Source organism: Malus sylvestris, chromosome 12, assembly GCF_916048215.2.
Source record: "Malus sylvestris chromosome 12, drMalSylv7.2, whole genome shotgun sequence".
NCBI classification, from domain to species: domain Eukaryota; kingdom Viridiplantae; phylum Streptophyta; class Magnoliopsida; order Rosales; family Rosaceae; genus Malus; species Malus sylvestris.
The window spans coordinates 16228795-16244348 of NC_062271.1; the positions used below are offsets into that span (position 1 = coordinate 16228795).

At 39.1% G+C, this 15554-nt stretch overlaps 1 protein-coding gene across 1 annotated transcript; it reads right to left on the bottom strand.

Annotated features, from left to right (window-relative positions):
• Window positions 1–429: 429 nt before the first annotated feature.
• LOC126593687 (uncharacterized) lies at window positions 430–8414 on the bottom strand. Its single transcript, XM_050259792.1, has 13 exons — window positions 8243–8414; window positions 7739–7980; window positions 6664–6879; window positions 5391–6512; window positions 4136–4258; window positions 3257–3438; window positions 2945–3176; window positions 2568–2777; window positions 2331–2459; window positions 1792–1860; window positions 1382–1501; window positions 1120–1170; window positions 430–1042 (listed from the first exon to the last, which is right to left on the bottom strand). Exons 2-13 carry the CDS (start codon window positions 7970–7972, stop codon window positions 860–862), a joined length of 2871 nt encoding a protein of 956 aa, XP_050115749.1. The 5' UTR covers window positions 7973–7980; window positions 8243–8414; the 3' UTR covers window positions 430–859.
• Window positions 8415–15554: the final 7140 nt, after the last annotated feature.

A 15554-nucleotide genomic window follows, 5' to 3' on the forward strand; every position in this document is an offset into this window, starting at 1 on the left:
GAGTGCTCGAGGAATCAGGGATCGAGCCGTCGAACAGGCAACGAAGCGCTTGATCGAAACTCCACCTGACCGCCCTGACTTAAAGCAGCACCCTGAAGGAAGTCACTAGTGAGGAAATGAAACTTAAAATATAGGTGATCAAATTACTTCTCTTTTTCATAAAATATAACTAAAATTCGTCGCTTTAACCATAGATGATTTTTCAGACACGTGAAGGGAGGTATCGCTGCACCAGGGTTAAGGGGGCGAGTGCTTTACTTTTGATTTCAGATGTTCTAAACCATTAGATTTAAAGAAAACTAATAAAAATGACTTGAAAACTTTGAGTTTTATCGATAAAGACAAAATAAAGGATAAAGTGAATAGTATCAAAATTGACTTTCTAGTGTAAAAATATGATTTTTCGTTAAATTAAACAGTACTGAAAACTTTTCGTTAAAATTCCTTTAGATTTATGGTAAATTTAAGTAATTGGAACAGTGTTGGCATCAACCAGATAAAATGTTTAGTAAGATTTCCTCGGCTACCGTTAATAAACTACAACAAGAAGTCTGATTTAAACTGGCAACCAAATTGGAGTCTCCCCTATCCTTTCCACTACAAGATTCCCAGCAGAACACCGGGCGATTTTCAGTGCCTTGAAAACTCTGGGATGGACCACCACCAGTGCAGTATGCAAACAACGAAACGTAAACAATTTGAGGAAAACTTCTGCACTTGTCTTGATGAAACTGACAGTAGCATTGGGCATCCACGAGGCCCTTCCAGTCAGTGAAGAATACTTCAACACTAATAGGCTTAGCGTGCATTAATCCCACAACGCAAATTTCTCAAAACAGCCAGTTATTGTAGACTTAACTCATTTGTCGAACAATCTAACATGTACGTCACTTGGATTCTTGCTCTTTCTCCTCCTCTTTCTTCCATTTTCTTCTCTCGTATTTGTCCTTGCTTCTAGACTCTTAGAATGCTGCGCACGAATTTCCTGTAACTTTGATTTTGCATCTTGAAACAATCCACCTGATTTCGAAGCCCTCAGTTGCTGAAACATGAAACCTAATGAGTAAAAGTATTTTCCTTGGACGATAAAACATATAGCCAGAAATTTAATGGCCGCACCTTAATATGCTCCATTGCTGCAATGTTGTAACCAATAGTATCTTTGCATTCCTGAGAGAGATTAAATCCTCATCATGTAAAAGCCAATCTTTAAATTGTAAAAGTTTTTACGCAGAAACTACATAAAGGGGAACTTCCGTAGCATCCTTTTCTTTTATACACAATTAACTTCATGTTACTTTTGGATCAAGGCAGCAGTAGTAACAAGTGTTATATTAACATAATAAAATTTCTCTGTACAAATGTGCAACATTACGATTACCTTAACTCTTGGATAAATCTCTTCCAACTCTGACAACACAAGTCTGGCTGCCAGCGTACTAAGTAACTGATTATAATGTATCTGCACCAGGAATGTACAAACCCTGCAAACAAGTTCAATCTGCAAAAAAAATAAAAGTTGAAAACGCTTTAAACACTAAAACTTAAGATTTTTTCATTCCTTTATAACATTTCATGTCAGCCCTAAGGCAATAACCGCCTACAAATTGTGTAAAATAAATAAATACAAGCATGAGTGCTGAATGCTTACAGTAATTACAAGTTCTAACGAATATGTGATAAATAATAACCACTTGGGAAAAAAACTGGGTTAAAAAGATAGATAAAGGCATGTGCAACAAATAAATATCAATGGATGCCAATGTTTTGAACAAGTGTAGAGACGCCAACCTTATCAGGATTCGAAGTCCAGTCCTTCAAGAAAGACAAGAGCTTCAAAGCGTCTGAGAATGATAGAGCCTGCAAATAATGCAGTTCAAATTAGCCTTACATTGGAACTGAAACGGTGAAGTTACAACTACACTTGACCATATAAAGATATATAGTAAAATCCCAGGGAGAGAAGTTAAAATGGCTTCAGAAAACAAAAGATGCACAGTGCACTCTGATTTTTGAATCAGTTGATTTCATTGGAGTAGATTGCCAGCAGCTTTAATTGAGAATTTGAATATATACAAGTACAGTTGTACGAGCTTCTTCAGGCAAAGTGGATGGCACAAAAACAAAATCCAAAAGGAAACTAAACACAAGGACCCGATTCATTTTAGTAACACCACATTCCATTTACTGATTCAACAAAACTAAACCAAATATGCATTTGAAGAAATACCAGCTAAAGAAAAAAGTCAAACTACTAAAATGGTGAGCTAGCAGTAAGGGACTTTCACTTGTTTCAATGAGTAGCCATGTAAGGAAAACCACAAGCATACCAGTAGCGTCTGTTCCAGATCATTTGTCTGAACATTTGAAAGGGCACGAAGAACATAATCAGATGGAGAGAGCCCAAGCAAAACAACATTTGGTTGTAACTCAGCAACTTTCCCCTTGCTTTTCTCCTCCTGAAAGGCATGGTGAGAGAATTGAATTGAGATACCACGGAGATTATGTTGCAGTGTTAAACTAGAGATCAAACTGGTAGAGATTATACAGCAAAAAACCAAACAGACCTCATGTTCGGCGATTCGCTTCAATTCTACCTCTGCTATATCTAGTGCGTCAATAATTGAATCAGTAGCTGTAATTGTTTCTTTTGATTTCTTCCCTGCTAAGGCCACAGCTCCCTCTTCAGGAATTTCTTCCGTGGGTGCATACTTGTTCTCAAATGCATTATCGAGGTCAGACTCGAACATCTCTTCCAACCTTTTCTCTTTCTCTTCCTGCAATTTCAAATGAAAATTTTAGTAAAGCAACAGGCATGTCATACAGAAGCCCCATTTTTATCCTAAAGCATCACCAGAAGAGATAGACAAACTACAGAATATAAAAAAGTAAAAACAAAAGTTAAAGTGTAAAGTCTCTTTCATCCTTCACAAGAAGCAATTACCTCGATAAAAAAGGGCTCTTCAGTACGATCCCAACGACGTATTGATCGGTCATGAGATCCCGTAACAATGAAATCACCACGGTTACTAATTCCAAGGCACCAAACATCCGCATGGTGTCCCTCAAGAGTTAAAAGCAACTCAAATTTATCAGCGTCCCAGTATTTGACTAGGCGATCTTTCCCGACACTAAACATGTAATGTGTATTTCGTACAAATTGCACCGCCATGACACTGCATCATCGAACAATTCACTAAAATTGCCAATGAACTTCAGACATCAAAATTTATGTTTGTTCATACAAAAACTATACCTGTCAGCATGAGCGAATATGGATTTATGACAATCACCAAAATCTAAACCCCAAATCTTCAAATTTTTGTCAGCAGATCCAGTCACTAATAGATCGCCATCAGATGATAAATCCATGCATAGAACAGGCAGCTTGTGACCATATAAGGAAAGGAAAGGTTTCAACGTATCCATATAGTAAACCTAAGAATAGGAAGCATAAATGCATTTAGGGTTTCAACGTATCCATATAGTAAACCTAAGAAAGGAAAGGCTTCAACATAACCACATTTTTACACTAAAAAGTCAATCTTCGTACTATTCACTTTACCCTTTATTTTGTCCTTATCGTTAAAACTCAAAGTTTTCAAACCCTTTTCATTAGTTTTCCTTTAATATTAAGGGGAACAACAATTAATCTTCAGGATACAAAATGTTTTCTCCAAACCCTATAATTTGATCAAAACTAATCCTGAGCATTTCTTACCAGAAGTTTTCATCAAAGATAGCTTATAGACATCATGATCGATTTAATCAATCTTACCAGAAATTTTCATCAAAGATAGCTTATAGACATCATGATCGATTTAATCAATCTAATATCCGTATCCTCACTATTTTAGTTTCAGATGCTATGGTACTGATCTTTACATAATTAATCGAGCATTTCATGCATGAAAAGAGAGGTACTACTTCTGAAAATGTAGATACAGAATATAGATGCTAAACAAAAGTCAAACTAAATAATGATACCTATTCACATGTACAACATTTCTTAGAGTTGAATTTCAAAACTACATATTCTGTTGGATAACAATCTACGAAGAATCTAACATAAGAAACAACTGAAACCAAATGAAGACATAATGAAAATTGAGTGGGTAAGAATAGTCAATTTGACCTTCACTGTGCAGTCCAACAGAGCAACCAAAACATATTTTGCATCAGGGCTGACAGCAACCACAAGGACATCATCATTCATCTTCATAGTCCTTACATTTGACACCGTTAGGTGCTTAGAGTCCTGTTTCAAACATAGTGAATCCGGATATTAAGATTTTTAATGAGAAAAAAAAAACAGAGATAAACAACATCTAGAATGAAATAGAAGATACAGCCATTATAAATGATCACATTCCCTCACCACTCACTAGATATATATGCCCACTCAAAACCTTAAATGGTGGCTCATCCAAATTTACAATTATACTAGCAAATGATTTAAAGCATCCAGGAGTTATAGCAGAACATATTTCAGTTTATATATCACCAAAGCAGTTTATGGATTTTAGAGAACAGTCCAAACAGGTTATATTGTCACTTTTCTAAGATAAATAAATAAATTAAAACAGCGCCATTTTCAAACATATAGCAGGTTACTAAGTTCAGATAGTAATTTAATCTTTCATGAAATTATAGTTATGTTATGCGGTCTCTGAATTGCAGGACCCCATCCATTGCCCTACCTGGCAGACAAGAAGTATGACATTTCATTAGAGTTATTTGTCAGGTCGTTGAACACTTGTTTGAGTACATAAGCATGTTTATAGTTTATCCCATATTTTACTATCTTCCATGTTTCTTTTTCTCGGTGGATCAGGTATAGCCTGACCCAGGAGACTATCCATTCATGACATTCCCAAGAATGTAACACCACAATTGGTAGGACCAATTAAACAAACAACACAAACCGAGTCTATAATAAGAAACAACAAAGACATAATACCCCAATATCAATCAAGAAATCGTGGCAGTCAAGAAGGCAAATCTCTGTAAATTATTCCACAAATGTGCAGTAAGTTTAACTAGCCAAAAGTAAATATAATCCAAATATTTTCTTTCTAAGCTACAGTGTAGAACAGATCCTACAATATCTTAAACTCCAACTATAACATAAAAACCACAAACATAAACAAATTTCCATCTGTAAAGAACTCTTATGAATAAAAGGAAATTAAAAAGGAGAATTATAAGATATAAAAATAAATAAATAAATACAAAAGAATTGTTCATATCAAAAAGTGTTGTGAACGTGTTGAGCAGGTTGAGAACTGTATCATGCTTCAGAACTACGTAGTGTATCCCAAGAGAAAAAAGCATACTGATAATACTACAAGATTAGAACTGCAAGTAGAAAGAAGGTATATATTACATACTTGGGGAGACTTTTGTTTAACTTGGTATTCCCAAAACTTCACATCGTGATCTGCACTTCCTGTGACAAAACCATTTTCATTGGGAATGGCTGCAATGGAGCCAACAGTGCCACCATGAGCTTCCACTACTTCAATGCAAGTGCCACTTCCAATGTCAATAATTTCCACTGTTCCGCCTTTAGTTCCGACAAGTGCATACTTGCTATTAGGAACGATAAAACCACACATGCCATATCCAGAATCAATAGTTCGAAGGCAGGAACCAGTGCTTGGATTCCAAATCTTTACCGCATTGTGACTAGTTGACATCAAGAGTGTGTTGTCTGAGCTAAGTGTAACACTTCTGACATCAGACCGGTGCCCTTGGAGCTCTATAGTATGTGTTTTTGTTGTTGCTTTGCTTTCAATCGAATAAAATTCCAATGAATTATTGTTCAAAGACAAAGCTATTGTAGCTAGCAAACTCTTTGGAGTGTTAGGACAGAAAGAGATGGAGCATATCTTTTTGCTAGCTCGAATAGTTTGAAGAAGCTTGAAGACATCAGGAACCATAACCACAGGACTATTTCCTTCTTCTCCAGCTCCGTGATTTGTGTCGCCATTTTCCATCACCTCAGTTGCCCCTTTTGCAGATTTTTTTTCTTTCTTCCGGTGAAGCCTACGTTTTGCCTTACGCTTTGATTCAGCCTCATCTAGTACCTGGAATACATCTACTGTCTTACCTGCCACTTGACAAGCCAACAAATTACCAGACTTGTTGAATCTCACAGTTGCAACTCTATCCTTGCTTTGTCGCTGAACTTCACCAAACAGTTTCAAAACTTCCCATTTATTTTTGGTCGATGACTCTCCATCATTCACAATTTCATTTTCGCCTATATTAGAAATGGATTCCTCATGTATCACTTCATGCTTCATTGTGTAAAACCTAAGTTCTGGATCCGAAGACCCAGTGACCAAATATCTTTCTTCTGCATCACTGTCTATGGACCAAATTTCGCTATGGTGGCCACTAATTGTCTGCATGCAATGCTGGGTATCAAGATCCCACACCCTCAAAAATTTATCTTTTGAGGAACTGACGAGTTTTTTACCAGAATCCAGGAAAAGGAGGTCAGTCACCTACATTACATGAATGAAACAGACTAAATAAATTATAGTGCTGTAGTGTCAAACTCGGAAATGATGTAAGTAAGATCAACAAGCAAAGCCCATCACTCGTTCCAGTAAATCCAAAATTTATAGGTTTAATTTGGAAAACTGTAATACAAACCTGATCTCGATGGCCACGGAGGCGATATAGGCCGGTCTCACCAACCACATCCCATAATATAATGTCATTATCTTTTCCTCCAGATGCAAGCATAGATCCAAGCTTGTTGTAGCGTAAAGCGGTGACAGCTCCTTTATGTCCATTCAATGTGGTCTCGCAGGTTCCTTTGTCGGAATCCCAAATTCTTATACTACCATCAGCATACCCACTAGCTACCTGCAATCAGAACTAGTTACACCTTTTATATCCACCATAACTAACTTTTTAGAACTCTAATCATATATCTTTTGTTAATACATTCAAATTCCATTGGGACTTTTCTCTTCATTTAATTGTAGTTTCCTATCAAACGTTTACTGGGATTGACAATTTGACATTAACCCAACACAGTTACGCAATTGGTAAATAAATAAATAAATAATTTGAGGTACTCAGTTTCAATTTTGTTGGAGGAGGTTGTGCGTTTCAAATCTAATAGACAAACATTTGTTGATTAAACCAAAATAATTAATTTGTTGATTAAACCAAAATAATTAGTCAGAAAATTAACATCGTGACAATGTTGTTGCTTATTGATCCAAGTTTATTTTATTTCAAAAAACCCAAAGACAAGGTACAAGTGATACAAATATTACAAGGTCCCTCCAAAACTTTAAATTGAGACCCACAAAAAAGAAAGATTGTAGTTGGCATCTTGAAAAGACAACGGGGGCTAAGCATGGAGACAAAGTTTCTACTCACAGCTTGATAGTTGAGATGGCTTTGCAGACTTTATATGAGATCATAACAGAAACAGACATAGTTGGCATCTTGATATTAGACACGCTCTATAGTCTATATGTGCTTTCGTGCTTTTTCTTGGATTTTATTATTGAAAGTGATGAGACTGAGGGATCAAAGAGAAGGGTACTTTGAACCATGCCCTGCTGTTTCTGTTATGAAGTAAGAAGGGGGCGGAATGTAGGATTTAATCTCTATATACTAATTTATCATCAAGTGGACTAAATTCAACTAAAACTACATCCTCTGCTTACTTGAGCCAACTTACACATAGCAACTCAGTTCGAAAGCTTACCATAGAAGTATGCGAGGATGCGATGGAGGTGACAGATAGAGAGTGTCCCCGCGATGCAGCAGCAGGGATTAGTGTTCTGGTACAAACGCCTTGCCGTACATGCCACACACCTACCTTCTCCAAGGCCGGAGCAAGAAGGTGCTTCCCGGAGCTGCCGTATGTGATGTTGGAATCGACGGAGACAATGACACCGAAAGCCACCGCCTGCTCATACCGCAGGTACGACTTCACCATGGCTAATTCTGCATAACGAAGAGTAATTGAAGCAGCAGATAAGGGCTTACTGAAAAGTAATTTCTAAGACATTGGATACAAACATCAAAACCCAAAAGCCAAAAATTGAATAAATATCAGCTTTAAGATTTCACCGCCATCAATTCTATAATTTGATTAAACACAATTCCAGAAAAATAAACAATTTGAGCCACTGAAAGCCTGAAACTTTTATCGATTTTGGAAAAGTCGAAAAGAAATCGTGGGCAATTTGGGTTAAAAGCTAAATACCTCTGGTTCTCCGAAGGTCCGGACTGAAACTATGGCCACTGGGCGCCGGCGGAGAGAGACGGAGAAAGGGAGGGACTACTGAGAGGAGTGTTTTCTGTTGTTGAGGATTACAGACAGGAATTAGGAAGGAAGGTGAGCGGGAGGAAGAAGGGTTTAGGGTTTAGGGTTTTATGTTTACAATTACCATAATACCCTATCCTTTTTAATTTATTAAAATTGCTAAGAGTTAAAATGGGTTTTGATGCCACTTAGTACTACGATGAGAGGTTTTAGGTTTGATTCTTGTCAAAAATGAATTTGAACCACATTATTGCTAACCCGATGTGAGGCTTAACTCATTATCTCACGTCTCCCCTACCCTCTCTTAAGCTTCTATAGCGCCTCTTCTCCTTCCCACCCCCCCACGGCCCCCAAACAATGTTTTCTAATAATGAAATCTATATATAAAACGTTTGCAAATCATACCAACAAATGGATAGAAAGTTACCAAAAACAGAAAAAAAAAAAAAAAAAAAAAAGGAATTTTCTCTCCCTATAGAAATTTATTGGGTTGCTACATTTTACACCATAAGGTTTGAAGTCATTTGTAAAATGAGTCACGAGATTTTAACTTTTGCATTTTACACCGCATGGTTTTGATTTGCACTAATTTAATGTTTGCATTAATTTCATCGTCTAATTAGACGTTAAGTGGTGATGTGGCATAGACTTTGTCACATTTTAAGCTACTCGTTGACTGTCAATTTCAATGTTTAGTACTTTACTCTTTTAAACCTTTTAAGAAATTGACAATCAATGAGTGCTTAAAATGTGGGCTAAGTCTATGCCACATCACCACTTAACATCTAACTAAATGATGAAATTGACGGAGACGTTAATTGATACAATTCAGAAATCACATGGTGTAAAATGCAAAAATTTAAACGTCATGGTTTATTTTGCAAATAACCCCAAACTTGTGATATAAAATGCACTTAACCCAAAAATTATTTTTGCTCAAAACAGAATTGGACAAAGCCAGAAAGAAAGCCCAAAGATCAAAGTATGAATCTGAAACTTAAAGCCCATCAAAGATGGTAGGTTGGTCCATACGCCACTGTGCCACATCCCATCTACCAATATCTTATGAATCCATGACTATGATTGGAAAGCTAACGGTTCCGACTATAACATTTACATAATAAAAGTACATTAATTATAAGTTTGTAACCTCTGATTTAGCCATTTGGACACTCCACCACAAATGAAAGAACAAACAATTCCGACTATAATATTTATATAATGAAAACACGTTAATTATAATTTGGTGAATCCATTTGGATACTCCACAACAAATGTTGCCCTTGCCCTAAAGTGCCTCTAATGCAGCATGTAGACTTCTCAATGGTTATATAATTAACCGCGGCAAGTGGTCTAGTGAAATTGTGATAGAGTTTCTAGTCAAGTGTACTCCTTGGTCTTTTGTTCGACGTATGAAACTGACAAAAACATGGGTAATGCTCTGGTTGAAAGCTTCGGGCTTCACTGAAGATTAGTCCTACCTTTTGGGATGTGGGATACCTTAAGCTTGGGAAAAAAAAGTTCATATAGTTTACAGATCATTAGAACGATTCAAAAGAAAGACGTACTTAAACCCATCTTCTATGAATTTAATAGTATAATTTGCATGCATGCTTGTGCATCTATATAAAAGTAGCAATCGATAAATATTAAGTAGTTGAATTAATTGATTATTCTTCTAAGTAATTGATTTATGGAAGATAGAACGTCTTAATCATCCTTATCATATTGATGAAGTTCTGAAAGGCTTCTCCACTCAAATGGGCATGAACCAATCTCCTGAAGCTGCCGCGGGCGCATATACTCCAGCAATTGACAGAATAATCAGGTTTTGTCGATATAAATTTCCACCGTCTTCAGTCTTAAAGAAAATGCACCTGCAAAACAATCAACACATTTGATAAAAGACCTAAGCCCCACGCGCCCACGAGGTGTGGTGGGCCAATGGATCTCCGATGGCTAAGTCAGTTTATCTGAGAAGAGTAAAGTGTTTAGGGCTTTTTTAGGGTAGCAAAAGCTTCTTAAATTTGGTAGAATATGAAGTATATATAAGAGGAGAGGACCGGCCATAGTGTTAGGGTTTTACCTACATATGGCGTCATTCTATTGGCCAAGGTTTATGGAGAAATATTCTCAAGATATTAAATAGGAGATAATATCTTGAGATAATGGAGTAATTATCCCTAATTGATTTAAATTAGGATTACTTACTGGAATTGAGTCAATCTTCAATTGGGAATGTATTAAAGATATGATTTGGGTAATTAATTCTTATCTTTAATGCTTTCACAAGATATGATGTGGGCAGTCGTATTCAGTTGTTAGGACCTTCAAGGGTGTGAGAACTGCGCATGGGAGTATTTGAGGAGCCTGCCCATTTATTAAGGGCAATCTTATCTTTCTTGAGCAAAAGTTCACATGTCGCCTCTAGAATTTTTAGGATTATTTTAGGCTCCACAAATGCCCCCACACCTGCTGGGCTGCATGTAGGAAAATGGCAGTAGGTTTAGAAATCCCAAGCTACATGGACTTGTAGAGTTGTTTCCCTATTTGAACTTGATATCCTTTCTTGATTTGGAGATAGACTTTTTCTAGGAAAAATTGCCCCCAATACCTATTTAATTCTGCCTTAAGCAGAGGATTAAATAAATTTGGAGAACAATCATCATTCCAACAAGGAAGAGAGAAGCCAGAGGAAAATTTTTTCCCCCTCCCCTAACTTTCTTCTTCTCTTGCCCATGCAAAAAGTTGTCTCTCGTTGTTGTTGTTCTTCTACGTGCCGCACCAAGGTAAGAAAAGACTTGAATTTTCTTATTCTTGATTTTTTTTGGAGTTTTGGGACTTGAAAAATTGGCTCGACGAGGGTTGAGGAGGCGTGAGAAACACGTGGCAAGGATGTCATGAAATTGCTGGTGGAGCGGCATAAGGATCGATTGGCATAGGCCAGGTTATCGGCTCAGCTTGGGCTAAGGTGACCGATGCACTGGGCGCTGGGCTGGGCAAGCCTTGAGGCTTTAGCCCATCTAGGTTGAGCTTGCACGGGCCTGATATAGTGGGCAGAAATGAGAAAGAGACTTGCATGGGTCGGGTCTCTTTTGCTGGTATGTTGGGCTAAAAGACCTTAGGCCCTTTGTGGTGCGCTGGGTGCGTGAAGGAGAGGGAGTCAAGTCTAGGTCGTGGGGCTTGGTTGGCTGCTGGGCTCCTGCAATTTAGGCCCATACTGCACAGAGAGAGTGAAGGCTGGGCCGTAGGGCCTGGCATAGGGGCACTGGGCTCTACGGTCCTTTATTATTATTATTATTATTATTATTGCAAGTTGCCTTTTAAATATTTTTTTTCTTTGCACTTTTTGTAAGGACTTTGAGATGTCTTCTTCCAATCTCAAAAATGATGAGTATCTTCTACCTTTATACTGTCAAGGTGGTTCTTCCGGCAAGGTGGGCTACTTAATGTTACATATGTCAAGATCAATTCCGATAACTGTTTCAGGATTTTCTTGAGATGTGCAAGCATGTGATTCCATCAGGGGTTCGTGTTAAGCTGGTGAAGGATGATAGCGGCTATAAACCGTGCGACAAGGGTGCCATTGCTAAGAAGATGGCTATCAAATTCCATCTGTATTACTTCGTGTTAGGATTTACTTTTCCCATGCTACATCTTTTCCAGGAGGTGATCTGCTCCATGAAATGAAATGCGCGCCTGTTAAATGCTCCCCAAATGCAGTTCGTGCGATGGTGGGGTTCTCATACTTGAGCAGGTTCTTTGATCTTGGCTTGACCATAATTGAGTTATGGTACTTCTTTAAAATTGGCCACAAGGAATGAGTGGGACAGCTGAGGTCTTACCATAGACTGCTTAATGCTTCCTGCAAAGGTGATCATGAGTGGGCGAGGGACACCTTGGAGGTTAGTGGAGAGTAGGACTCTGACTCATCTCCTTAGCTACGTGTTCTGACTGTCTTTATCAGTGGTAAGTGAACTGCTTCATTCCTGGCCTACTTGAATTTTTGTTGAGCTGCTCCGCGACTTTAGTTTACTGATTGTCCTTCTTACTTTGTGTAGATTTGGAATTTAACTCAACTCCAAGAATTTCGGTGGATATGAAGAAAGTGCATATCACTTTGGGCATTCCTACTGAGTACCATGAGTGGCGCTGGCTGCTTAATCTTATTCGTCAGGATAAAGGCAGGTTGCCTCCGAAGGAAGAGATAAAGCGGATAAAAGATGAGGCGCTTGTTCTTCCGATCGCTGCTGTAGAGCCTGCTGCCAATGAGGGTGGGAAGAAGAGATCTTCCTCACCTGTTTATGAGCCTTCAGCTAAGAAGAAGCCAAGGATTTCTTCTGCTGCTCGCGGGGGCTCGTCTGCTGTTAAGAAGCTTGTCATCGATCTTACTTCTCCCAAATGGATGAAAAAGACCGTTGAGTCTGAGCCTGTAAAACCTGCTACTCCGAAAGTGGCCACGACCATTGTTGAAAGGATTGCTCGGCGAAAAGGTTTGGTGGTACCCCTGGTGTCTGGGTTCGTGTCAAAGTGCGCGTCGAGAGCTAAGTCTGATTCGGCTTCTAATAGGCTCGCCACTACGAAAAGCATGAAAGTGGATCCTGCTGCTAAGGTGGTGTCTGGGCTTGTTCCTCATTCTGTTGCGACTAATTCGTTTGATGAGAAAGGGAAGTCTGCCCGCACGGGCAATTGTGAAAGATCCACTGGGTCTAAGGTTGGGGAGTTTCTAAAGGTTTGTGCACTGCTGAAGGTTGACCTGCTTGAGGACATTGATGCGTGCGCTAAATTTGTTGACAATGTTAGGAAAGTTATCGTCCGCTCAGACTCTTTTGTGAAACATCTTGCCTACTCAAGGAGGTTTTCCTTGCTTGTTACAATGCATAAGACTTTGATCTTAGCAGCTAAGTCTATGCGCATTGATCAGGACGTTGTCAAGTGTGTTAAAGAGGCTGAAGTGGCGTTAACAGCTCAACTTCGCTCGACTGCTGAAAAGATCGTGAATCTCGAATATGAACTCGCCATTTTGAAGAGGTCTAATGTCACTGCCCCCACTTCTATGCAGCTGGAGACCGCTTATCAGGAGGTTGCCCATTTGAAGGCTAAGCTTAGTACGACTTAGGTGATGTTGGAAGCTACAAAGAAGGAAGTTAGTCGTGTTGCACTAGTGGTCAAAGACCTTGAGTGTGTCAATTCTGAGCTATGATCTGCTTGTTTTGCCAAGGAAAATGAACTTGTCTTCATGCATGCTGAAATGTTTCATTTCAAGGATGTTGCCAGTAAGTTTGAGTTTAAGGAAATGGATATGCAAGGTGCGTTGTCTACTAGCGAGAACCTAAAAAAGGAAATGCGTAAGCTGTAGAACGCTCACACTTGGCTTGTTGAAAAGAATGTGCAAATGAAGAATAAGAAGGTCGGTCACGAAATGACGCTTGCTTCTTGTCAGGCCGATTTCTACAAGCTTAACTATGTAGATCATCTTCAGGGTAAGGCCATCGGATTATGAGTTTTCCAAGAATGACTTCGAGACTTTCTCCATTTCTCCGGTTAATCTACTTGATTTCTCGTTCGAGGCTGCCTTTAGTGGAGCAGCTGAGGATCAGGCAGTCCAGGCACGGGTGGCTGAGGATGAGCTGATGGAAGCTTTGGCTGCTAAGAACGGTGCGGCTACTGAAGGCATGGTAGTCAAGGGACCAGTGGTTGCACAGGCTGCCGATGAGTAGTCTTTTTACTTAGACTTAGGAATTTTCTTCTTTTCCTTTTCGTTCGGCTTTATTTGAACTTTGTTGGCCTTCAAGCTGGTTTATCAATTTGCTAGAAATTTAATAAATAGTTTTCATTTCTTTGCTTTATCCTTTTATTTCGCCATGTTTTTAGCAAAACTTTACCTTAGGATGAGTGGCTAGGTGAGCTGCCTTAATGGAGCAGTCAATCCCACATCGTCACTTAGGTTTTAGTCTCGGCTTTGACACTTAATGAGCTTTACCTGCAAGAGGAAAAATGTAAGATTTCTAACTTATAGAGCTGGCAACTGACCTATAGCCTCCGAAGGAAGCAGGCAAGTTCACGTAGCTGCTATAGTCGTGAATCTCGATTTTAGAAGCTTCACGAGCCTTGGTCATCCCGAGGCATAAATTACGGAAATTTTAACTTATAAAGCCAAACACGTGCTTCTAGTAGAAAGCAAAGGAAATTCATATAGTTGCTACAGTCGTACATTTTGGCTTTAGCAGTTGCACGAGCCTTGGCCCTCACGGGGCATGTTGCAAAACTTTTAACTTATAGAGCCGGTGGCTGGACATGTGCTTCTCGTAGAAAGCAGAGGAAATCCATGTAGCTGCTATAATTGTGAATCTTGGCTTTTGAGGCTTTATGAGCCTTAGCCTTCCCAGGGCATAAATTGCGAAATTTTTAACTTATAGAGCCGACGGCCGGACATGTGCTTCTTACAGAAAGCAGAGGAAATCCGCGTAGTTGCTATAGTCGTACATGTTGGCTTTAGTGGCTACATGAGCCTTGGCCCTCCCGGGGCATGTTGCAAAACTTTTACCTTATAGAGTCAACGGCCAGACACGTGCTTCTCGTAGAAAGTAAAGGAAATCCGCGTAGCTGTTATAGTCTTGAATCTCGACTTTAGAGGCTTCACGAGCTTTAGCCCTCCCGAGGTATAAATTGCAAAAGTTTTAACTTATAGAGCCGGCGGCTGGACACGTGGTTCTCGTAGAAAGCAGAGGAAATCTGCATAGCTGCTATAGTCGTACATTTCACCTTTAGCTCTTGCAAAACTTAAACCGTAGACCGTTGGCTAGAAGCGCTGTTTTTAAATAAGCAAATGGGTCTGCGTAGTCATAGCAGGTGTAAGTCTCGGCTTATAGATCCCCTTGGACTGCCAGTTGTTGATTTGTCGACCCGGCGTCTCACTTACAGAAGTAGACGACCCGCATGACCACTTTAGGCATTGTCTCTAGTTCTCGAAGGCATTTTAGGCTTAAGGTGTTGGCAGAATCGAGTCTCAGATACCACATCCTTCTGAGTTATAGCTTGATTCCACATGTCGCTTAACTAGTATTGCAACACTTTAAAGCCAAGCTACGTTCATGAAGACTTACACATCGATGACGAACCATTTAGTCGCGCGAATTCTTTCATGGGCAGTAATCATGCACTTAGCGTCTCTTCCGATTAGAGAATTGGGCTCCGGTGGAATTGAATCCTTTAGTCGGCTAAGTCTTTCTAGGAGAAAGCTATTGTGGCC

Excerpts from the sequence above, each read along its gene's own strand:
- LOC126593687 (XM_050259792.1), bottom strand. The coding sequence starts at position 7,972 with ATGGTGAAGTCGTACCTGCGGTATGAGCAGGCGGTGGCTTTCGGTGTC. Across the intron at positions 3,177-3,256 it reads ATATTCGCTCATGCTGACAG|TGTCATGGCGGTGCAATTTG; the intron begins GTATAGTTTTTG and ends TCGATGATGCAG. Across the intron at positions 2,778-2,944 it reads AAGAGCCCTTTTTTATCGAG|GAAGAGAAAGAGAAAAGGTT; the intron begins GTAATTGCTTCT and ends TTGAAATTGCAG.